The sequence below is a fragment of the Coturnix japonica genome, unplaced genomic scaffold (assembly GCF_054131305.1).
Source record: "Coturnix japonica strain WE unplaced genomic scaffold, WE-NBRP24 Scf039, whole genome shotgun sequence".
Classification (NCBI taxonomy): Eukaryota; Metazoa; Chordata; class Aves; order Galliformes; family Phasianidae; genus Coturnix; species Coturnix japonica.
This window is the reverse complement of record NW_028188942.1, coordinates 3,251,624-3,275,727: the sequence shown is the minus strand read 5'-3', so window position 1 is coordinate 3,275,727 and position 24,104 is coordinate 3,251,624. Positions and strand designations below refer to the sequence as shown.

The 24,104-nt window shown below is 44.1% G+C and overlaps 1 protein-coding gene and 2 long non-coding RNA genes across 3 annotated transcripts in view; 2 read left to right on the top strand and 1 right to left on the bottom strand.

The window, feature by feature from the left end:
• The window catches only part of LOC146753250 (uncharacterized), a 235,405-nt gene that overhangs the window by 22,391 nt on the left and 188,910 nt on the right, over positions 1–24,104 (bottom strand). The gene's annotated exons all lie outside the window — the stretch shown is intronic.
• Positions 14,135–17,477, top strand: LOC146753264 (obscurin-like protein 1). Its single transcript, XM_085530789.1, has 2 exons — positions 14,135–14,541; positions 17,155–17,477. The coding sequence occupies exons 1-2, from the start codon at positions 14,202–14,204 to the stop codon at positions 17,475–17,477; spliced, it is 663 nt and encodes a 220-aa protein (XP_085386915.1). The 5' UTR covers positions 14,135–14,201.
• On the top strand, positions 20,993–23,956 carry LOC146753263 (uncharacterized). Its single transcript, XR_014940185.1, has 4 exons — positions 20,993–21,255; positions 21,901–22,061; positions 22,803–23,069; positions 23,699–23,956. It is a non-coding gene; the product is annotated as an uncharacterized LOC146753263 (long non-coding RNA).

Here is a 24,104-nt window from a genome sequence, read left to right as displayed (position 1 = left end):
GGGCATTTGGGTGGAAATCATTCCTGACTGCTTTCTCATCCACCGGGAAAATCTGCTGATTGACAATTTGAAGCTGATAGACTTTGGACTCTGTGCAAAGCCAAAGGTAAGAGTATCTGTTAAATCAAATACAATGTGCCCCCAAGTAATGCATGTTTGACCACCGTATGCAACAGGGGCTTGTCCAAACAAACTCCTTAAAATCAAGCTGTTTCTGTGGCTGACATGTCATTGCATCTTGTTTGGATTGGCCTGAACTGTATGAGAGTGGTTAACAGATTGCTCAGAAGCACAGGTAGATAATTTTCTCTAGCTAGACTCCCTGTTTTCATAGTCTAAGCTGTAGATAATCTTGTAGGTATATCACCTGTCTTATGCAAGGGTCTGTAATAGGAGCATGGGGTTGGTGTGCCTAAGGAACCCTCTAAGGAACTGCATGTAGGATGAGATTGTGGATAGAATAAAATGACTTTTGCAGGTGACGTACAAATCCTGTGATTGCATATGCTTGAACTGAATTGTTTCTTGATCTTCAAACTGATTTCCAGAAGCCTTTATTAACATGTAAGATGGGTGCTGGTAAGAAAGAATGGGAAGACTGCCTTACTGATTCCAAGAGAATTACTTGTCCTCAAATGATTTTTCCTGGCCAAAGTTAGAGCCTCTCACAGGTAATCGAGACCAACAGGCTGTTGTTGCACAATCAACAGGCACAATCTAGATGATCAGCTGAGGAAAATAAAGCATCATGCCAAGGGTACTAGATAAGTGAGCAGCTTGAGATCTGCACATTTATGTGATACTCATGGTCTTAGACAATATTTGTTTAGTGAGGTCACATTGAATGAAAACAAAATCTAAGATTAATGAAAATATACAAAGGAGAAGAAGCCTCTGAGGCTTCTGAAGTGTTATGACCAGAAGACATAAACTCTGTTTTTGAAAGAGCAATTTGCTCTGTTAATTATCCATCATTTTTGTGCAGTCTGTTTTGTCAGACTTGTCTTTAGCTTCCAAGTTGTATGTGAAGACTTGTTTGCACTGTAATGCACAATGTACGAAAAATTGAGAGATGAAAATGTGAAGAGTTTTTCTATCTTTGATTTCATGTCTGGAATTTTGGAACCCACTACTTGCAGTTGTTAATCTGTCCAAACTGGTCTGGTTTGCAATGCCCTCAGACTTCTTGAAAAGCTCTGCTGTTAAAGGCAGAACAATTCCTACAAGTGCCATGGCCCCACTGTTGTTCTAATTCTTGTTTCTTTGTTTTCCACACTCTGCTTTTCAAGCCTCCTTTTTCTTTACAGTCCAAGTGAGAATTGCACTGTGAGGTGTCTGAACCTTGTTGTGCCTCTACATAAATAGAACAGCAGCAAAGCCTGACAGGTGACTGTGCTGACAGCTCTCGTAGCCAGTAACACGTAACTGTGCTAAATCCCTTGTGATGGCTTTGATTTAATTTTTGCCAGTGAAATCCTTGTAAAAGGAACTGCAGCAGTGTGATGAGCTAAGGTGAAGATGCTGGTTTTAGTAGTGCTCTAAGCTGAGTGGAAGGGCAATTGAATGAGGGTTATATGCTTTCTGTGGACAATAAGGTTGTGGTGCTGTTGGGGGGGGTCCAGAGGAGGGGCCACTGTGATGATCAGAGGGTTGGAGCAGCTCTCCTATGAGGAAAGGCTGGATTGTGGCTCTGGGCAGCCTGGTCTGGTGGTTGGCGACCCTGCACATAGCAGGGGGTTGGAACTGGATGATCTTTGAGATCCTTTTCAACCCAGGCCATTCTATGGCTGTACAGTTCCATACTGGAACAAATATAAAATGCTAACTATGTAAAACATGGAGTCAAACCTGTGTGATTTGTCCACACCAGGAGGTGATTAGAAAACAATTTTTTAAGCTACAAAGCTGCTTGCATGAAAGGAAAAGAAAATAAAACTACAAGAAAAAGGGAAAACCTTTCTTCCTGAAAATAGGAAGAATAATGGACCTGACATGAAATTTGGGTGAAGCTGCCTGATTTTATGAAGCTATTCCCATTATTTTCTTGGTGCTGTGTTTCCCAAATGAGTGGTTTCTGGCTGTGCTGCAGCACCAGTCTGCATGTGAACATCAGCTCTATTCACCATCTGGGAAGATTAGGACTTCCCTTCTCCCACCAGCACCACTGAATTACAGTTACTCAGTGGTTAAACAAAGGAATCCTTAAAGAAGGGTTTACAGCTGTCGTGTTATCTGAAGTGCTTGGGGCATTCTGATGCTATTAAGCTCTATGTATTAACAAGTTCAAAAAGAAAAGGTAGGCATCTGATTGTTGTGACAGTTTCTAAGTGATTTGGAAAGCTGTACCACCCAACCACTCCTTCTGTTTGATGGAGGTGACAAAGCTCAGTTTAATTTCTGACTGCTGTTTAAATCCTGAAGCTGGAGCTGGTTCCTGGAGCAGAAAAAGCTCGGAAGCTGTCCCTCCTACAAGCAGGCACCTCTGAGCAAAATATGACATCTCGATTTCTGATGGTAAGGTCAGGAGATCTGATTCCAGCGTCTAGCTTTCGGCTTCATGCTATGTTAGTGGGACCTTTGGCATCTAGCACTGACCAACAGCAACTGACAGGCTGGTAACAGTGCACCCCAAAACAGTTATGTGTCTATTTATGTTATGAGGGAAAATTGCATTGCATTGAGATTTCCTATTTTTACACTTTGCAGATCTAACTCGCTGCTGGAAGAATCCTGTATGCCTTGTTCACACCATTTTCAATGAGCTGGATGAGTCTGTTGTTGGTATTTTATTACCACTGACCAGGCAGGCAATATGTATGGAGTATTTGGCTCTCTCTACAGTCATGAATGTTTGAGTATCTTCAACATGTGGCTCATTGCTTCCATTTCAGGCTGCCCAGAGAAGCTGTGGGTGCCTGTCCTTGGTGTTGAAGGCGAGGTTGGATGGGTGATGGGCAGCCTGAGCTGGTTAGTGGGCAGCCAGCCCATGGCAGGGTGTTTAGAACTTAATGATCTTGAAGGTTTCTTCCAACCCAAGCCCTCCCGTGATCCTATGATTCTGTGATTTCATTCAGGTTTATTAAGATGAGATGAGTTCTCCTAAATGCGCTGTTCTCCATATGATTATAATTGGAGTCTAGATGGATGACTTAAACCAGACACCAAACTTTTTGATGGCCAAAATGAAATGAAATCAATCCTTTACTGTGTCAGTAGTCTGTAACTAGAGCCCATCAGGTAACTCCCAGCCTCCTGCATGTATCAGTGGCTGCACACAGTGAAAAAGTCTGATGGGATTTTAACCTCTAAAATGTTCCAAAGCAACCAGAGGGTGAATATATTCACTATGCAAATACCTGCAGGAATAAGCTTGTCATGTATGTCCTCAGGTACCACAGTAGTTAATGGTGGGACTCAGTAGGTCATGCTGAAAGTTGAGTCTGCTGATCTTGAAGGTCTTTTCCAGCCTACATGACCTTATGCTAATATTTCTGTATTTATTTCTGTTCAGCTCCCAGAAAACCTCCCACCCAGCCCCCAACTGACCCCGTGGTGAAAAATAAAACAGAAACCTCAGTGACGCTGGCATGGTCCCCTCCGAAGATGCACCGCCCCATTCCAATCGATGGCTACATTGTGGATCGCAAGAAACTAACTGGCTTCACGTGGGTGAGGTGCCACGAGTCTCATGTCCCCGTCCCAGAGTTCACGGTGAGCAATCTGTCTGAAGAGGCTGATGATCAGTTCCGAGTGTCTGCAGTCAATGCACATGGATAGAGCCTGTATCTGGAATTCCCAGGAAGCGTGCACCTTGGTAAGCACAAAAACCCCAATGGAAATGGGTCAGTGTGTGCTGAGCAGCTGTGTTGGTTCCCTAAAGATGTTTCATTTGACTTTAAGGATAGCAGTGCATTAACACACCAAAGGCTTTCCTTTATTCCTAGTTCTCCTATCTCCTATTAACCTCCAGCTACCACTAAAGTGATACAAGTTCTGTTTCTGTGACAGAGACATGAATATCCTTATCTTTTGATATCTCACATGTGCAAGAGGCAGAACTTTCTGTAACAGATCTTAAGCACAGAAGTGCTTCTTCTAGCACTCATGCAAAGGGAGAAGTAGAAATGTACCCATGATTTAATCTTCCATCTCTAAATGAGATACCAGACTTGCATCTAAAGAGCATTCCATGTTCTTCCTCAGGACCAATCCTGGTTGTGAAATCCCCCCTAACAACTGGTGAAGCTGTACCTGGAGGGGATGCCATGTTTACTACTGATCTTACAACAATGTGTTGCAGCACTTGGTACCTCAGTGGTAAAGTCTTACAGGAAAGCGAGACCTGCATCATCAAGAGAACCCAAACTACTCACAGCCTAATCATAAAGAACATCACCAAGAATGATGGTGGAGCAGACGTGAAATTTGTTGCCGAAAATGTTGATGTCAGCAGCAAGATGAGAGTGAGAGGTGTTTGCTTTGATCCTTCTCCTTTCCTCTTACAGTCAAGGCATAGTTGCTGTGATCTGATGATTAGAACTGGGGCTGCAGGCATTCACTGCCTGTACCAAATACCTGAAATTGCATCCCATGGACTGACGTGAGTCCTGGTAATGACCTAAACATGATAGCACTGAGTGTAGGGTAAGCCAGTCTACCCAGCTGCTTGGTATCTGAACCAGATTGCTTCATGCCAGCTGATGAATGTCTGCAGTTCACAGCTATTGGCCAGTGCATTCAGTCAGCAGGTTTACCACTGCATCACCATAGAGCAGTACTTTCAGCTCCAGGTTCAGACAGCCTTTCTGATTGCACTGGAATAGTTTAGAAGTAGGGGAGCAATCATTCCAATAATATCTCTGTCAATCAGCTTTGCATGACAAAAGTAGAACAAAGATTCATGATGGGAGGAGCTGTTTGTCATTGGGTGGAAACCTCTGCAGAAGCATGTTTAGAGCATTATTAATCAGTAGAAGGAGATGTTTGGTTGATTTTTACTTAGTAAATCCGGCAAGAAGACCAAATGAAATATCTTGAATTGCTCAGCACTGACACAATGATGAGGGCAGGAACAGAAGGTGATACTTTTTTAGGGATCTTGCAGCAAACATTGACCACGTTAGCCTGATCTAAATTGAAATAATGAGGCCTTTGCTCCTGACAGGTGCTGCAGTGAGATTTACCAATAAGAGCAAAGATGTAGAAAAGATCTCCGCTCGGCTGCGTGAGGAAGCCAAACTGCAGGCTGAGCTTTCAGACACAGGCGCTACTGTGGAGTGGATGAAGGATGGGAAGGAGCTCAAGGCCAGTGAAAAATATGAACTGCACATTGTGGGGAAGAAACACACCCTGAAAATTCACAGCGTCTCAATGGATGATGCTGCAAGTTATCAGTGCATCTGTGAGGGGGATAAAATGCTCTATCAGCTTTCAGTGAAAGGTATGTGACAGTCTGGGCTGTCCTCTTCCTGCCCAGGGCCAGCAGACTGCATTCACCTGACTCCCCGACAGTCCAGCTGTTGTCAGACAGCATGTGGGGTGTTTTCAATGGCTGTTTTGACTTGAACTGGCCAATCTGCTTTGTAGAGCCATTTGATTTCTGTGTGCTGTCCTGTGATTCGTCCCTAAGATATAGAGAAAGTCAAGGGAAAGATAGGAAAAAGAGCATCCCAGCCTTCCTGCTCTTCTCTCAGGGTGGCCATGAGAGATGATGTCAACAGCTCTTTTTGTTGCAGTGATCCAAAATGTAGAAGAGACCTGTGAAGAGTCACAGGGACTAAATTGATGGAGAGCAGAACTTCCTGCCAAGGCTTGTCAGCTAGTCTTAATTTTGCTTTTCTTCTCTCTCTTTGTCATGTTAGCATAATATTTCATACTGGCAGGTCTGCCCCCAGAATTAACCGGCACAGGCTGCTCAGGGAGGTGGTGGGATCCCTGGAGGTGTTCAGGAACTGTGGAGATGTGGCCCTGATGGATGTTATCAGGGGGCATGGTGGGGTGGGTTGGGGTTGGAATCAAAGGAGGACCCCCATGTATTTCATCAGGAAGCACTACTGGTAATAAGACCTTTGGAGCAAATCCTGGTAGGGCCACGCTCAGCTGGTCCAGTCCGGAGGCTGTTCCTCCTTCCTGCAGTATCTGCAGTGAAAACCAGCAGCTGCTTTTGTGTGGCTGGGCTCACATCCAGCAGTGGTGAGGGGACTACAATGATAAGAGACAGTTCCTGAAAAAATGAATGAAATTTGACTGTATGATAGGATGGAGTTAAATGTATTGACAGGATCTCAGTGATCCCAGTGTCCATCAGCTGGCTCTCGAGCTCCTAAAAGACAGGCGTTCTGTAGAATGTTGTTGAATTTGTATTATCCATCTGTGTTCTTGGAACTGCAGAACAAATGCATGCAAAATCCGGACTTGATTTTAGCAGCTCTGACTGCGCTGTCTCAACAGACCCAACTCAGCTGTGTGCGCTGTTTTGAAATGATATGTTAACAAGAAGTTGGAAAACAAACTCCATTACCCGCAGTAAAATAGGACCGTGGCCTTAGGCTTAAACTTTTGGCTAAGACAGTGGTGAGATTTTGAATCTTTGAAGTCAATTATTCCAGTGTGTGTTAATAGGGGCCAGTTTCATCATCTAACTTTTGAGCTCCAATTAATTTCCATAAAGGAATTCTTTTTTTCTTTTCAGTCCTGAATGATATCTCCATCTTTTAGGCTCAATTTGTTTGCAATGTCCTGGTGAAGTGGTACAAAAATGGCAAAGAAATCATGACTAGTAACAAGTTCACAATGGAAGATAAAGGGAAACTGCATAATCTGGCTTCACCTGTAACGAAAGAAGATGAGGAAACATACATCTGCAAAACTGGAGATGACACTCTGATTTTAGATTGGAAAGTCTCAGGTAAGTTTGTGAGGCAAACATGGGATCACAATCCATGTAAAGCACTTCAGACTTAATTCATTTGATTTGTCCAACGCTGTGGGTTTCCAGTATTTAGGACAAAGATTGCATAGCTCTATTGAAGCAATTCTGACCTTCCTGTTGTTCCTATGCAAATCCACAGTATGAGCAAATAATGTAACTGTGTTGTGATGAATTCAAGACAGCCTTAGCTGCAGCTGGGGCTGGAGTCACGACTTGAGCCCTGACATCTGGGCTTCATTCTTCTAGTTCATCTATTGCCTCAGCACTTACATCATCTTTAAACCTATGACTGAAATGGTCCTAAGTTCTTAGCATGGGAATCCTGTCTCCTCTTTGGACAAATTAAACTCCACATTTGGAGAGTTGAGTGTCTCCTGCTGTACCCGAAGGACATTGTGATCTCTGAGGTGTCTCCCTGAGGTGCTGTAAGCACAGCCATTAGCTCATAGTGCAAGTAAAGCACTGTCAGGTCAAGCCTGGAGGAGTAATGCTTGTCACTGACATGTTCCTGTTCAGGGTGGAGCTGGTGGGTAAAATAACACAAGAAATTGTCATTGAAATTCAATATCTGTGAAATTCAGCTGGCTGCATTCACAGAACCTGGCGTTAAGATCTGTTTTCTGGTTTATTTCTTGAGCCTATTTTCCATAACCCAGTCCTCATTTATGAACCGAAGCTCTACTGAAAACCTTTCGCTGTGTATGCTCATGCTGCAGTGCAGCTCTTGTGATCTTTAACAGCACATTCACGTTCCTCTGATCACAGGATCCTTAAGGTTGATTAAGACCCTCTAGTCCGACTGCTCACCCATCACCATCATGATGCTCACCATCAGCTAGCTAAAAACTCAGCAGAGATGATAGATCAAGCCCAACACTGGATTTGGGATGGCTAGAGATTCCTAAGATATTGAAGGATTGCTTGCAGGTGGTGTTGGCTCAGGTATTCACCCTGCATCCCACCTCCCATTCTGTTTGGTTGAGAATCATGCATTCTGCAATTTCACTTTGTAATTCAAAGGCCCTGGCTTTATCTGTTGAAAAACTGATCTAAAACAAGCCAAGAAGACTCCGTTGGAACTGGTTGATGCAGAACAAAGGCATCCCCAAAGGACAAGTTGCACTGTTTGATGAACATTATTGGATGAGAGCTAAGCTAAGATTTAAAAAGTTCTGGGGCTGTCTCTGAGCATCAAATACAGAGGAAGCCTGCATGATTCCCTGAGAATGGATACCTCCTACTTTGGTGTAGGGTGAAGGGAACACTAGCAGTAACTCCTATCACAAAATGTCACATGGCTCAGACAAAAAAGCCATTAAGAGGGCTTAATTAGGAGCACCAAATGGTCGCAAGATGGTCTTAGGGCAGGGAAGTAATCTATCTATGTGATATTGATTGATGCTATTAGTTCTTCACAGCTTGACTCTAGAGGGACTGTTCTTCTTTGGTCACCTAGTTTTAAAAGAATAGATGGCTCCTGTCTATTACAATTTTTAATGCATTACTTGTTCACTGATGCCATAAATGTGCCTGGCATAGCAATTGGCCTTGGTATATTCAGTGACTGAAAGCAACAGTTGTTGCTGTAAGAAATGCAGTACTAAGCTAGGTCTGCCTGTAGCTGACAGCCATCAGCTTGCTCCTCAGGCAGGTTCTGTCTGGATGAAATGAAGGGCATGAAATACTGATGTGCTCATCAAACTCTGCTTGTTAGCTTAGAGACAAAGTGTTGAATAGGTTTGTTCATGCATTGCAAACACGTTACGTATCTGCCTTCATTTTAGCTTCAGAAGAACGTGTGCAGAATACAGAATTGATTAAAAGAAATAAGAACTGTCTGCATAGAACTTACTCTTTCCTTACACGGGAGAATCAAGCAGACGTTTGTATGTGAGTACCACCAGAGGTGAAACTTGATCACCCAAATGTAATGAGCAGAGACATTACAGTCAGTTCTAACTGTATCTTCATGCTGTGCTGAATAAGCCTGAGTCAGGATGTAAACCACTTTCTCTTTTTTTCTTCAGATGAAGCCATTAATGTTGTCAACAAGCCCAAAACGACTCCAGAAATATCAGTCAGTCCTTCTGAAGACCTGGAGCTGGTGTGTGAGGTGTCAGCTGCAAGCGGAGCTGTCGTATGGAAGAAAGATCAAACAGAGGTGAAGCAGGACCAGAAGACAACCATCATCTCCCAGGGGACGCACCGCAAGCTCATGGTCAAAAATGTGACCCTGAAAGACCGAGGGAGCTACAGCTGTGAAACAAAAGATGACAAAGCAACATTCCAAGTGAAAGTCAGAGGTGAGAAAATGCTTGGAATCCCAGAGAGAAAGGAACGGTTCATTTTGTGTGTCTTGCATTTGGAGGATCAACTTACAGCCTCTCTGGTGCAAAACATTTTGGCTATAGGACTTTCTTTGTCATCTAGTGTCATAGCAACACTTTTCTACATGTGCTTCTCCATCCAGGAATGAATTACTGCAACAAACAATAGGCAAGGAGGGTAACTTGTGCAGCTCTTGTAGTCAGCTGGTGTCTGCAGGGTTACAGTGCAAGAACACACCAGGCATGCAAGGAGTGAGAAAAGGGGAGGTGGTTGAAGAGATCTGGTTACAAAATTTGAATGACACAATGAGGTGGAAAATGCCACTAATCAGACTCATAAATGGCCTGGGTTGCAAAGGCCCACGGTGCTCATCCAGTTCCAGCCCCCTTCTTCCTATGTGCAGGGTTGCCAAGCAGCAGCCCAGGCTGCCCAGAACCACATCCAGCCTGGCCTTGAATGCCTGCAGGGATGGAGCATCCACAGTCTCCTTGGGCAACCTGTTCTAGAGGGCTGTTCCCTTCTGATTTACTGGAAATGTAGAGAGACACGAGAAGAAAAAAAGAGAAGGGAGGAGGTTCAGCAGTGCATGCAGGTGTTCTAAATCTCATGTCCAAATCTGCTGTCAGACTGCAAAATCTTCAGCTTTGTGATATGATGTGAAATGATATGAAATTATATGATATGATATGAAATGATATGAAATGATATGCCTATCATTTCCCAAGGCAAAATAGAGGGAAAAGTGTTTTCCTGTCATAATGAGGCATCGCGATGCTCCCTGTGAAGGGCAAGTACAGTGAAAATGGGGAACTGGAGTAAGCTCTGCAGCAGACTACAGCAAAACGGTGTGGCTGTTGTGATGTCCCTGCAGAGAAAGAAGACCTGTTTACAAACAAGGACAAGGTACAAGAGGAGTGGAAGGCTGTACTGACTCAAAATGCCAAGCTGAGCTGCGAGGTGGCCCAGGAGAAGACGGAGGTGAAGTGGTACAAGGAGGGGAAACTGATCACCTGGAGCAAGATGTTCAAGGTGGAGTCAGAGGGCAAACAGCGTCGGCTGGTGGTGAGCCAGGTGGAGAAGAAAGATGCAGGGGAGTACAGCTGCGAGGCTGCTGGCCAGAAACTCACCTTCAAGATTCATGTAACTGGTAGGAAACACATTTTGGTTGATATTCTTTGATTATTCCATAGTCTGGCTGTGGAAACGTCTGTGTGAATGTGTCCTCTTGATTCTGCCATGAAACTGTTTTGGGGAGGATGAAAAGAAATGCTTACAAACGTGCAGCTAAAATGATTATTTGTTTTTAATAGTGTTTCATCCAGCTCTTCCCCTACGACTACTTTTATAATGAGCTGTCCATAGATGTCCAACTGTGATTTGTACAATGTGCAACACTGCTCTACCAGTTGATATTTCAACAGTAGTAGTTACAGATCTCTACTGTGGCTGCACTGAGAAGGTTTGGTTGTCGGTGTCCTAAGAACTGTTAGTCAGAGGCATTGCACTTGCCTTTGGCTTGTTGAATCCCACGTTGACGACCATTCGTTCCATGTTCTGTAAATGTAATGACCAGTCATGAATCCATTGATACCTTTCTAATTGTACGTTTCTCATTAGTCTGAGGGTTTAGAACAGAGGCAGATCTCTCACTCCAGCTGCAGTAGAGATTGCTCTGGTGTCAGTATATTTTGCACAAGATCCGGTACATTTTAACTTAGACTCCAGATAGCCATGGGCACATCAGCTGCATTCTGAGTGACCATTAGTGAGCTGGCTGATGACGAGGGTTTGTCTTCTGTTTTATTTGAAGCTGCACTCTACTGGTTTTTGCTCGTAAGTCAGCTTGTTCTCTGTTAACTTTACAGTTCTCGTCTTGTATTCTGAGCTGATCAGGACTGGGTATCTGTTTTCTCCTCTTCTTTCTTATGGCAGTGAACACATTGGAGCTTAATCCTGGTCAAGGTTTGGCATTTGGTCAGCTATGTGGAGGAGCAACTGTACTGGGAGTCTACTGCCTTTCTGCTCACACAGACCTGGTGTCCTTGCAGGGCATAGCTTGCGTTCTGTTCCCTTGTAAAGGTTGCAGTCTTTGCTCTCTCCATCTTGGGGCATTCTGCTCCTTCAGTCCCTGGTGTGCAATATATCTCTGCTCCTGCAGTAGACAGTTTTGCTGCTGCCTGCGGTGTAGACTCTAAACTATCAGCTCTTACTATTCCCAACACCACGTGGATGTGATTCTGGGGCCTTTGGATCTGTTCCGTGAGTTGTGTAGCTCATGCTTTTGGCTCAGGAAACTGGCAGTTTCAGCAAATAGTGGATTACAGACAGGGTAGATTTGGGAGGTATCTGTCAGAGAAAATGAAATATGAACGATGAGAGAAAGACTATGGCAACAGCTGGAATCTACCAAGTTAATCCTCAGCAGCCAAAGCCAGCCCACGTCTTATTGCAGAGGTGTAGGGAGAAAACACAGCAATGTAGTGCTTTTACACTTGAATTTTGCTAGCTGAGGGCTATTATTAGCTGTTTGCCTCAGAAACCAAAGGTTTTCTGTTCTCTTTCAGACCGGATGAGCTCATGGCTGCACAGGGTAATGTAATACCTCCTCCTCTGCCATACGTGGAGAGTGCTTGCCTAGCTACCGTTGCTGTATTTCTCATGTGTACCACTGTAACATGACGTGCAAGTCCAGCCCTCACTGCAAAATGATCTGGTGTGAAAGTCAGGAGGGATTATGAGTACTCTTGGAGTGGTTGGCTCTTTCACTACAGAAATCCTCATCTTACTAGCTTCTCCCAAAGTGCAATGGCTTTCTGAGTCTTAATTTCTCCTCTTCCCATTGCACTCAGAAAGCTTTTCAGGGTTCCTCTACCCCAGGGTTCCACTGGTAGCACAGAACAATCCCATTTTAAGGACATGTTGAATGTTAGGTGCTGAGTGTGACGCAGACGCATTATGGGACGCAGATTAGACCTTCTTGCTTAAAAGAAACAAGTGCTGCACACCTTGGAAACCTATAGAAAACTATAGTAAAAAGGGCTGATTCTGCCCTGATTCTGATTCTGCTGATTCTGATATCTGCCCTGATACTGATTCTGATTCAGTATTTGTGGTGCACGCTGAAATCCTTATTTGAAGTGGGCCAAAGCTCCATTGCATTTGTGAGAAGTTTTGCATCACCTGGTTGGTCTAGGCCATGTTTGTTGTCTTGCTAATAAGCAAGCCTTCTGATCTTCATCAAATCATTGTGGTTGGAAAAGACCACAAAGATCCCCACATCCAGCCTCACCCCATCCCACCATGCACACTGCCCACGTCCCTCAGTGCCACATCTCCATGGTTATTGAACACTCCCAGGGATGGTGACCCCACCACCTCCCTGCAAAGCTGTGCCACCACATCACCATTCCTCTTCAGAAGAAGTTTTTCTTAACATCCAACTTGAACCTCCCCTGAAAATCATCATTCAGAACAGGGGCTGTTGAAGATGGGCGGAGAGAATGATGCTTCTACAGTCAATACAAGCAGGGAGATCAAATGTAGAGTGTATCAACTGCATTCTTGCATTGGCTTGCTGCCCTGCTCCCTCGCCTTCAGTGGTCTGCAGTGCTGGTGGTAGAGCTGTGGTGTGAATCCTGGGATTGCACGTACTGCAACGGTCAGCAGCACAGGAACTTGAGCTGAACTTACCCTCCTGGGCAGCTGCTGCCACTCAGAATTCAGACAGCATGCAGAGGAGAAAGTCATGAAGGAAGGGAAAGGGATGGCAGCAGAAGGCTTCACAGAGTGACAGTGGGGAGGAAGGAGATAGGGGACAGGTCATGGAAGGGTTTGCCATGACTGCTGGGGAGCAGGAGCCTTCCCGGTCACCTGAGCTGGGTATGCCTGAATATGCTTGCATGAATGATCTGAATGAGTGGTCTTCCATGTCTCCACTGCAAATAAAAGGCAATGTCAATCCCCCTCACACCTGCTAGTCCTGCATTCATGCTTGGAGCCTCTGTCTTGGTATCAGCATCAGGACCCTGGGATCTTTCCTGGGACCCAAACAAGCATCGGAAGCTTATTCAAAATTGCTCTGCTGTTAGAAGCTGGCTAGCACTAGAGAAGTCCATGATGTAAGTGAGTCAGAAATATTCTGCACTTTTACAGCCTTTTGTAGGGCAAACCATGGAATAGAAATGGAAGCCCATTTATTTAGGGTTTATCTGTTCTCCCACGCCTCAAATAGGAAGTAGCATGAACGCTCTCAGCGACCAGTTGTTGGTAAAAGGAGAATCAGATAAAACAGTCATTAAAGTAATCAATAAAAAATTCAATGTATCAATCGATCCCACTTAGCAAAGTGATTAACTGAATCCCCTTAACTGAAGTGTGTATGCCTAACTAATTACACTTGATATCTTTCTGATGCTAACTCCATTTGTTGACACAAAGGGTAAGGTGGGCTTTAAACACTTTCTTCTATATGTGTTAGGTATTAAGAGGAGATGACCTCAGCCAGTTCTCTGAAGAATCAGGGGTTGCTGAGAGTACAAAACCATGCTTTGTGCATAAAACCGAGCTACAAAATCTAATGTAGGCCAAGTATTCACCATATTAAGGGCTATATCATTCCCATAGGGTAGAGTCAAAAGATGGTTTTCTGCTCTTAAATTTCTATGGTTTCCTGATTTTGAGGTCTTCACTTCATAATTGAGCTGTATTTGGCTGATCTCCAGTGCAGAGTGGAGCAATATCAAAAAGACAGACAGATGAAGATCTGTCATTGTCTTCATTAGAAGAAATCTGAAAATTAGGAGTCCGAGCTAATAGTAAAGACTACCCAGAGGGATGGGATGACAACAGGGACTGTGCTGAGGATGCATTATAATGTGTGATAAACACTGTGAAGCAGAGTTGCTCCAGGAAATGGTCCAATACAACATAGAAGCAACTTTTAATGTCTTCCAGTCACAAGTTGCTCATATCTAATGTATATTTTACCCAGTGTTTTCCAGTTCCAGAAGCAGAGGATGCCTTTATCAACAAGCAGAAGGTGCAGAAGGAGGTGAAGGCTGCACCAACAGAAAATGCCACGCTGAGCTGCGAGGTGGTGCAGGAGAAGAGGGAGGTGAAGTGGTACAAGGAGGGGAAACTGATCACCTCGAGCAAGAAGTTCAAGGTGGAGTCAGAGGGCAAACAGCGTCGGCTGGTGGTGAGCCAGGTGGAGAAGGAAGGTGCAGGGGAGTACAGCTGCGAGGCTGCTGGCCAGAAACTCACCTTCAAGATTGATGTTACAGGTGAGAGAAATTGTTTTGACTGTATTGAACCCCCCAACAAAGAAGGAGGGGAAAGTTAAGTGGTTTGACACATTTAACCCTAGCATTCAGTGATGTAGACGGTGCTTAAATTCTGTTTAATTTGTGTACATTCCTGTTTGCCTTCTGAAGCTATGAACACAGAGGACTTGGGTAGCCTCAGCTTAAGACAGGCTGGAAATAATTGGGGAATTTCCCTGGGGATCTCAAGTAGATGCAATGATAGCAAAATGAGAAGTCAATAATTACAGGGGAAATTAAAGAATATTAAAGATATCTTCAGGGCACAAGCACACCCCTGCAAATGCTTCTTCCTAAATAGTCTCAGAGACAGCATTTGGTCACAATGCTAGACGGCAGCATTGGTGGTTTCTATTAAATTAAAGAAACCTGCAACTAAAAAGGTTTTCCCATATTGTCTTTTGTTTTCTTCTCTATAGCAGGTACAAAAGAAATGCTTAAAAATAGAAAGGCTTCAAGCTGGTGCTTTTCATTCCAAAATGGAGGAAGACAGGCGTTCATTTATTAGGAGAGTCTGATAAGAAAGTGGAAAAAAACTTTTTACCAGGGTCTGTAGCAACCTAAGAAGGGGCAATGGTTTCAAAAGTGAAGAGGGTAGACTCAGTTTGGACATGAGAAAAGTTCTTTATGATGAGGGTGGTGATACACTGGAACAGATTGTCCAGTGCAGGTTGTGGGTGACTCATCATTGGGTGTGTCCAAGGCCAGGCTGGATGGGGACCCTGGGCAGCCTCATTTAGTGAATGATGTCCCTGACCACGGCAAGAGGTTGGACTGGATGATCTTTAAAGCTTCCTTCTATACCCAAACCGTTCTATGATTCCATAGGGGAAACCATTTTATTACTGCCTCTGAAAACTCAGGAGATATTGGAACTGTTTTCAGAAATAAGTAGGTGAGAAAAATATATTTCCTCACTATGACTTAATCACAAACAGAATTTAACCTTGACCCTCACCTGGCTTTTGCTGGCAAAGCAACTTACAGCTGTCAGCTTGTTTGGACAATTTAATGCCTGTCCCCTTGTATGAAACAGACTTTTCAATGACTGCATATGCTGGTGTGCTGCTGGACAGTGGGGAAAGGGGTGTTTTTTAATTTTTGAAGATTTTGGAACATGATACTGGTGGAAATGAAAACAAGTTTAGGGCTATCTAAGCTGTTTTGGTCTGGCAGGGAGGAAGTTCTTCACTGGCAATTGATATAGTTCAGATGTTGGCATTCAGTTCTGGATGGGAGATCACAATGTGAACCACTGATTGATCAGCTGAGGCAAGTGTGGGGTCAGCTGTGGGAGCACAGGTGAAAGTTATGTAGCTGTGCTCCCTGGAGGGGTGGAGTTCAACTCCACCTCCTCTGAGACCTCATTTAAGGGCTGACCCTCACTGAGGCAGCATCTCTTGGAGATTGCTCACCAGGGAGGATTGCCTCAGCTCTGGTGAGTTCCCTTTTCCTTATATCTTCTGTATTTCTACCATTTTGCTTGTAATTGTTATCCTTGTTAGTACCAGCATACTTACTGCCAATACATTTGGCGAGCCAGCCAGGAGCCACTGACTGGTGGCTCCTGGTAAGGGGTGTCTGGTAAGACAGGTGTTGTCTGAAATACAGCAGAGATCACTAAGGTAAAATCTAGTTTCTATTATACTGTGATCCAGGTGCAGTAGTCTGTGCTGAGGTTTTTCCCCTATACTTGATTGCCTGGGTTTGTAGCAAGTATGTGGTTTTAGTATGGCACAAAGACCTGTTTCAGTCTGTCTGTAGAATAATAATTACTGATATATGTACAGTGGAAGCAATATTCAAGATATTATTCAAATCTCTCCAGTGCCTGAGATCCCAAACTGTAATTCTTGTTCACCGAAACATTTGACTAAGATAAGTATGTGCAGTGAGGCTGGAGTGCATGTTCTACGTGCAGCCTTTCATGGCAGGAGAAGCTGGAACTTCTCCTAGTAGTACACTGCCTTTTTACTATGCCTTTATGTTGGAGGCTGCATCTGGATAGGTGAGTCTGCTACTCACAGTAAGAGACCTGGTAGAGCTGACTATTCCCAGAGCTCAAAGTAAGATAGATATCTGCAAATCACACACAAAGAAGAAAGGACTGCGTTGGTGAGCATATTTCCTTTGTGCCTTTGACAGTCACAGTTGTGGCAATGGTAGAGGCCATGAGGAGTCTGTTCAGGAAGCCAGGAGTACTGTTCTGGGTCATGAAAAGGCAGCCAGTGGTTTGACTATCACATGTTTATGTGTTTTGATGTTTCACAGTGGGTCTTAAGCAAAAGGAACTCAGGTTTTGGTTGCCTGCAGGTCAGATGTTCTTTTGGGTTCAATATGTTTGCATAGTGACTTGCAACCATGGGACTGGTGTTCAAGGACCCTCTTGGTTCCTTCAGTTCCTAGGTTCTTTCTTGCCTAGATTTGACACTTTGTTTCAACAGAAGAGCTGATATTCTCTATGAAGGCTATTAGTTTGGGCACAAGTGGTAACCTAAACCTGTTCCAACCTGTACATACAAACCTGCAAGATGGTCTCATTTCAGTCCTTCTGTTTTTCTTTTCTTCCCTCAGAGCCAAAACCTGTGTTTATAAACCAGGAGAAGGTGCAGAAAGAGGTGAGTGCTGCCCTGGCAGCAAGTGCCTCCCTCAGCTGTGAAGTAGCACAGGATCCAACCGGAGTAAAATGGTTCAAGGATGGAAGACTGCTTGCCTCCTCCAGAAAGTTCAGAATGGAATCTGTGGGCAAAACACGGCGTCTGGTTGTGGAGCAGCTGGAGAAGAAAGATGCTGGAGAATACATCTGCGAGGCTGCTGGCCAGAAGATGACCTTCGAGCTGGAAACAACTGGTGAGCATTCAGAAATTCTCAGCCAGGATTTTGTAGCCTTGTTGTGAACTGGGTTTTAGGGTGAAATCTCAGTTTTCTTTGCACCTGACAGTGTGAGAATTTGCTCTGGCCCTTTGTGTACCTCCCCGGTGCTCAGCTGTTCCTTCCCTTACTTGGGGATAATGTCATTTATTCAAGGTGATGTCCAAACGGGCTTGTTAACAGTCCTCCACAGTGCTTTAAGCTGTCATATGTCTGCCAGAATTTATGCATGTTCTATAGCCATTCCTACATGTTGAAAACACTGCACTGTGCTTAAGCTTCAGCATATGTTCCAGTAAGTACAGTTCCATTAATTCTAGGGAATTGGGTGAATTAAGCATAGATCTGAAGGCTGCCTTTGCCCAGTGCAGAGATGGAAGGACTAATGTAGATTTGACTTGATATTTTCCCTTCTAGGATGGGAAGGAGCTCTGTCAAAGTAAAAAAGTGGGCATTACTTCCCAGGGAAATAAGAGAAGTCTCATTATTCACAGGTGGTGAACTCTCATTTTCTCTCTCAGTCTGCAACCAGGCTGGGTTGCTGTTTCAGTACTGGCTGTTTTATGCAGGAACTCTGCTCCTGAGGTTAATCCAAGTTGTATCCAGGCCCTTCAGAAGGAAAGGGAAATAGCAGCACAGAAATATGGTCTGATTCTGACATAAATAAGTGCAGACCTGGAGAGTTAAAAGGGATTGTGTGATGTTCAAGGGACTTTGAAGCAAAGATGTCCCCTAGGTAAGATTTGTGGCTGACAATCCCCATACATTGTGGGCACACAAGCTAAGGAGAGACTAGTGATGAGCATGCAGAGAAGCCAATGATTCAGACAGGTTTGTAGTGACACGACATTGTAGAGTTCTGTCTAGTTCTCCTTGGCATAGTTTGGAAAATGAAGATGAGGTGATGGTGGTAACCAATATGGCTTCATCAAGGTCAAGCCATGCCTGACAAACTTGGTGGCCTTTCATGATGGAGTAACAGCATCAGTGGATAATGGGAGAGCAACTGACATCATCTACTTGGACTTGTGCAGAGCATTTGATCCCGTCCTGCATGACATCCTGGTCACCAAACTGGAGAAAAATGGTTTTGATGGATGGACCAGTTGCAGGATAGGGAACTGTCTGGATGGTCACACTCAGAGAGCTGCAGTCAATAGCTCAGTGTCCAGATGGAGGGTGGTGTTGGGACCAGTGTTATTTAACATTTTTGTAGGCAACATGGACAGTGGAATCAAATGAACCCTCAGCAAGTTTGCAGATGACACCAAGCTGAGCGGTGCTGTTGATGTGCTAGAGGGAAGGGATGCTACTCAGAGGGACCTGGACAGGCTGGAGAGGTGGGCCCTTGGCAGCCTCATGAACTTGAGTGTGGCCAAGTACAAGGCCCTGCACCTGGGTCAGGGCAATGCCAAGCACAGGCACAGGCTTAGAGGAGAATGATTTGAGAGAAGCCTTGACCCTGAGGAGAAGAGTTGGTGTGGAGGTAGATGTCCCTGCCTATAGCAGGGGGACTGGAACTAAATGACCTTAAAGATTCAGTCAGTTCTATTGTTTTTCTACCCTTAATTTTGCTTGAAAGGTTTTAGAATAAATGAGATTCTGGTTTCCATGAAAACTGTTTGCAGGGAGCTCCACTGTAGCTAGTAAGTCTATCTTTAAGTTCAAGGGCAATAATGCATTGACTGTGTTGAAAAGGGAAATGACTCAGGAATGGATGATGGTTTAGAATAAAACATAATCCTACTTATTTTCTATGCAAATATGTGTAAGGAAAAGATGCTGCACTCAGTTCTGGAAATACCCTGACAAATATATCTCTACTGTTTCACAGCTGGAGATATCAAGATTGTTGAACCACTGGAAGATGTGGAAGTGAATGAATATGGGAGTGCATCTTTTGTCTGTGAGATTTCACACGATGAGGTTCAGACCCAGTGGTACAAAGATGACAACTAGCTGAAGGCTGATGACAACATTAGAATGCAGCAAGATGGTAGGGTGTAAGAGGGGGATCTTTCTCCTGAGTGGGGGGTGAGTTGGAGATCAAGCATATAAGACATCTGAAATGAAGAGGGTTCAGAAGCGAGTTCCCCTTTTGTTTTGGGACTGAGGTTTAGGTGGAACAAGTGACATGGTGGGATGCTTAGTGTGGGAAGTGTGATGCTATCCCACCATCCCACACTGCTGGGAGCAGGTAGGAAATGAGTGCAGTTATTTCCAAAGTGGGGGTGAACAGGGCAGTCAGTTCACCTCTCCAAAGAGGTTTTGTCTGACAGTGAGTGTGATCCTTCTGTATCAGGTACTTTGAAGGTGACGACGCCCACATTTGGTCAGTCCTTGTAGAAGCCATGTTTAGATTCTGCTTTGGTGGGGATGTGGACGTGGGGGAGGTTTCTGAATGGCAACCTCCTTTACACCAACAATTACAATGACATCAAGAACGTTGGCAACTGCTGCACACTGACAGTGAAGCAGGTTAAGCCTGAGGATGCTGGCCCAGTGACAGTGAAGTCAGACAAGGTGTCAGAAAGCGCGCGCCTGAAGGTGAGAGGTGGGTCTGATCACAGCCCTCCTGGATGTAAGAGATGCTAAGGAGCTCCAGTTCATTCTATTGTGAAGCAGTCCTGCTTCTAAAGCTCACCTCTCTGGGGTGACAAGTCATCAGAGGCTTTCTTCCAGTGGAAGGTTCCATTGCAGCAGATATCAACGAAGGAGGATGGTTTTGGTGTCCTGCCAAAGCATTCAGTAGCTTTTTATCATCATTTTATTTAGCACAAGGAGAGTTACAAGAGCAGTTTCTTTTACTGCTTCAGTAACATGCCGTGTCAATGCTGTTGTCTCCAAGGATTTATGACTGAAGGAGAGATCATTCAGTGTGTGTTTTGCCTCTGGGATGACTAATGACCAGGCTGTGAGCAACCTGATCTAGCTGTGAATGTCCCTTTTTATTGCAGGGGAGCTGGGCTAGATGGCCTTTAAGGGTCTCTTCCAATTCTAAGGGTACTGTGATTCTAATCTGCTCTCCCCAGCAATTAAGCTCTTTTACTCTATGCGCTCAGAGTTTGAAGGATTTCCTCTTTCTCCTTTCTTTTGCATTTGGTGGAAGTTTTTTCCCTAGTATAAACATCTGATGTGTGAAGTAGAAGATAGATAAAAGGAGTCAATAAAACAGGAAAATCAAAAGTGTTCAGCAGCTTATCCTCTTAATCCTGTGGCCTGCTGTATGAGCTCTGCTCCAGGTGAGGGCAATGCCAGCTCTCCAGCTTTAGAAGAGCTGCATCCCAATTACTTCATATGATATCAGTCCCACCCAAGGCAATGCAGGCTGTCCCTCCTATTCCCTGTATTCTCCTACTGATTAGTTCAGAATTCCATAAAGTGCATTCAGTCAACACACATGAAACCGCTTTATGTTCTATATTGGTGTCGTCAGTGCTGGTAAAGATTTATTTATCCCTCTTTAAAAATCTGAACACAACTGGAAATGTCTCAACTTCTGTATCACGTTGTTCTGTTTTGCCCTTTTAATTGCAGAGAAGCCTGCTGTCTTCGTGAAGTCCTTGGATGATGTTTTTGGTGAGGAGCGGGGTGTGATTAAATTGGAATGTGAAGTCTCTAAAGAGAAGGTCAAACCAGTGTGGAAGAAGGACGGTGTTGTGCTCACTTCTGGCAACAAGTATGAGCTGGTACAGTCTGGGAAGACCCTATGTCCCCTTATCCATGACCTCGAGAAGTCAGATGCAGGTTTCTATACCTGTGATATTGGCACTGATGTTGCCAAGTCAAAGGTCGGCATTCAGGGTAAGTACTGTGGAAAGTAAAGGAGTGCTGAAAGCACATTCAGTGTGGTCACTATGTCTTACACCTATTCCCCCACGAGCCTTAATAGTTTCTACAATAGAACTGTATTTCTGCAATTTAGCACAGTGTTGTCTGGAAAATTCCCATTGCTTTTGATGTAAATGTATCTCATTTTGCCATGAAAATCACCAAACACATCAAGAATGTCCTGGAAATGATTCCTTTCTAAACATCCCTAAAATGGAGAAATGGTTTGAACACCAGTAGGGGTAGGATGGTAACAAATGAGCTAATAGAAACATTTAATTTCTTGTCATAGGCAAAACCCTTTTTCTCACGCAGCATCCTAGAGTTGTCCTCTCTGTTAGGTTGTTCCCTCTGTAGCTCATTGAATCTTCATTGTGCTCCATGGACTGAGCTGCTCTCCTTGTAGTTCTTCCAGAGCAAAGACAAGAGATTCACGTCTCTTTTTTTTTTATAGCTTTCTGGTAATTCTGAGAGGAGCATGTCTTAGAGAATACATCAGTAAGGAATGCAGCCATGTTCTGCAAATCCTGAGTTAAAACACCAGTACTGCTACTCATGTCAGTCACAAATGCCTTTTCTCCATCTAAACCTCATACTAACCTATCTCTTACCTTCCAGAGCTGAATAGTGGCATTACCAAACGGCTGAAAACCACTGAAATCCAGGAGGTAGAAGATGGCACTTTTGAATGCATTCTGTCCCATGAAAGCATTGATGAGTTCAACTGGACACTGCCTGGAAGCAGAGTGGAAAGTGGTGGGCGATTTAAAGCTTCTAACGTGAGTCGGAAATATACTCTCATTATCAAAAGTGTGACTCCTACTGATGCTGGGGAAGTCGTTTTTTACGTGGTCTAACATCCAAAGCCTCTCTGTCTGTGAAAGGTAATGAGATGGGAGAGATTCTGGGGTCTGATTCCTTCAACTGTCTTCTGATAAGATTGTCGTGAGAGCTAACTCATAATATGGTTAAAGTGAATAGCAACCTTCTACTTAAACCTCGAAGCACTGAGAATTTCTCTTAAAAATAAGTAAAAGGACAAAACATTTTACACAAATGTGAGAACTACCCAAAGCACTGGGGTAGTGTTGGAAATGGGCATCTCACTACAGCTTGTTCCATTAACAGTAAATCAGGAATGCTCTGTTGAGGGAACTGTGGGAGCAAATATCCTCTAAGTATAAGCTGAAGGGATGGCCTTCACATCATCTAGCTGTACAACAAATTCCTATCTAGAGCATGTGCTACTGAGAGCATCATCCGAGGCTCCCAGTGTGATGAGTGGAGAGAAGAAAGAGGCAGTTTTCAGACATGGTTCATCATCCTCAATGGGGTAGATTTAAGAGAGAATAAATGCTGCCTGGAATTCTATTGTCTGTACTTTGCAGATTACTGCTGGCTGTAGGATGGCGTCTGTTGCAAGTGCCTCTCTAACTTATTTCCAGCATGTAGATGCATGTATTTTGAGAGAGGCATCCTACCCTAAGTGTATGTTACTCAAAAAGCATGTTTTCTTCCAGGAAAACCTACTGAGGTTTCAAAACAGCTGGAGGATAAGACAGCAGCAGCAGGGCAGGACATCAGCCTGAGCTGTGATCTGTCAAAACCGGATTTGAACATCAGGTGGTACAAGGATGGCAAAGCAATCAGAAAAAGCCAGAAGTACGACTTGCAGCAGGAGGGAAGTGGGACCATTCTGATCATCCATGACTCTACTGCCAAGGACAGTGGGGAGTACCCCTGTGAGACAGAGGACTCCATAACAAAAGCCAGGGTCACTGTGCAAGGTGAGTTGAAAAGCACACTGGGGATGGCATGTAGAGAAGTCGAGGTAAATATCTGCAGCCTGTGGGTGATGTTTTTCTCTTCTGTTTCCTTGAGCAGGATCAATTCTTAGTTTTCAGAAAATACGGTGGATTAAAATCTTTTCCTTAAAATAATCTGGAAACCGAATGATTCTCCAGTGTGATGTGCATCTGGGCAGCCTGGTCTAGTTGTTGGTGGCCCCTTGACAGGGGGTTTAAAACTAGAAGCTCTTTGAGGTCCTTTTCTACTCAGGCCACTCTATGATTCTGTGATCATTCTATGGTTCTATGATCTTGGTTGTTAGTGAGCCAAGAAAAGATGTCAATCTGAATTAGTCTATATTGAATATGTGTAATCAAAACTATATGCAGTTGATCAGATGAGATCCTACCAGCGCATGTATAATGGTATTGAACTTTCCAGATATCTACTGGAATTATCAAACCTATGTAAATGGGTGGACTCTGTGGTCTTCTTAGACTCTTTGCATCTCTATGTGATATTCGGAAATGAGGGCAAAGGAGATTCAGGACACCTCTGTATGCTTGGGACTTGTTGTGGTAACAAATCCCTTTGTCCTACACCCTCATCCTTTTTTTTTTCCTTCCAGAAAAACCTAATTACTTTATCAAGGAACTTTCAGATCTGAAAATTGAAGAAAGTGGAAGTGCACTTTTTACATGTCAGAGTGAGAAAGCTGCATCCTTCGTCATATGGAGGAAAGGCATTGCTGAGCTCAGGCCTGGCAGGTAATACAAGAGGGCACAGAAAGGATGAGACCTGCAGCTGTGCATAAAAAATCTGGAGAAAAGTGACAGTGACGTGTACACCTGTGACATTGGTGATGCCCAGTCCAGAGCCAAGCTGGTTGTACAAGGTATGTGTGAGAGCCATATGACTGCGCATCCTGTTTCTCCACTACCAAGACATTATCCTGGTAGAATTTGTACATTTATGGCAGGTCTTTGGGGCTGCAGCTGTCTGGCCTGAATAGCGGTTCACAAGCCATGCACAGA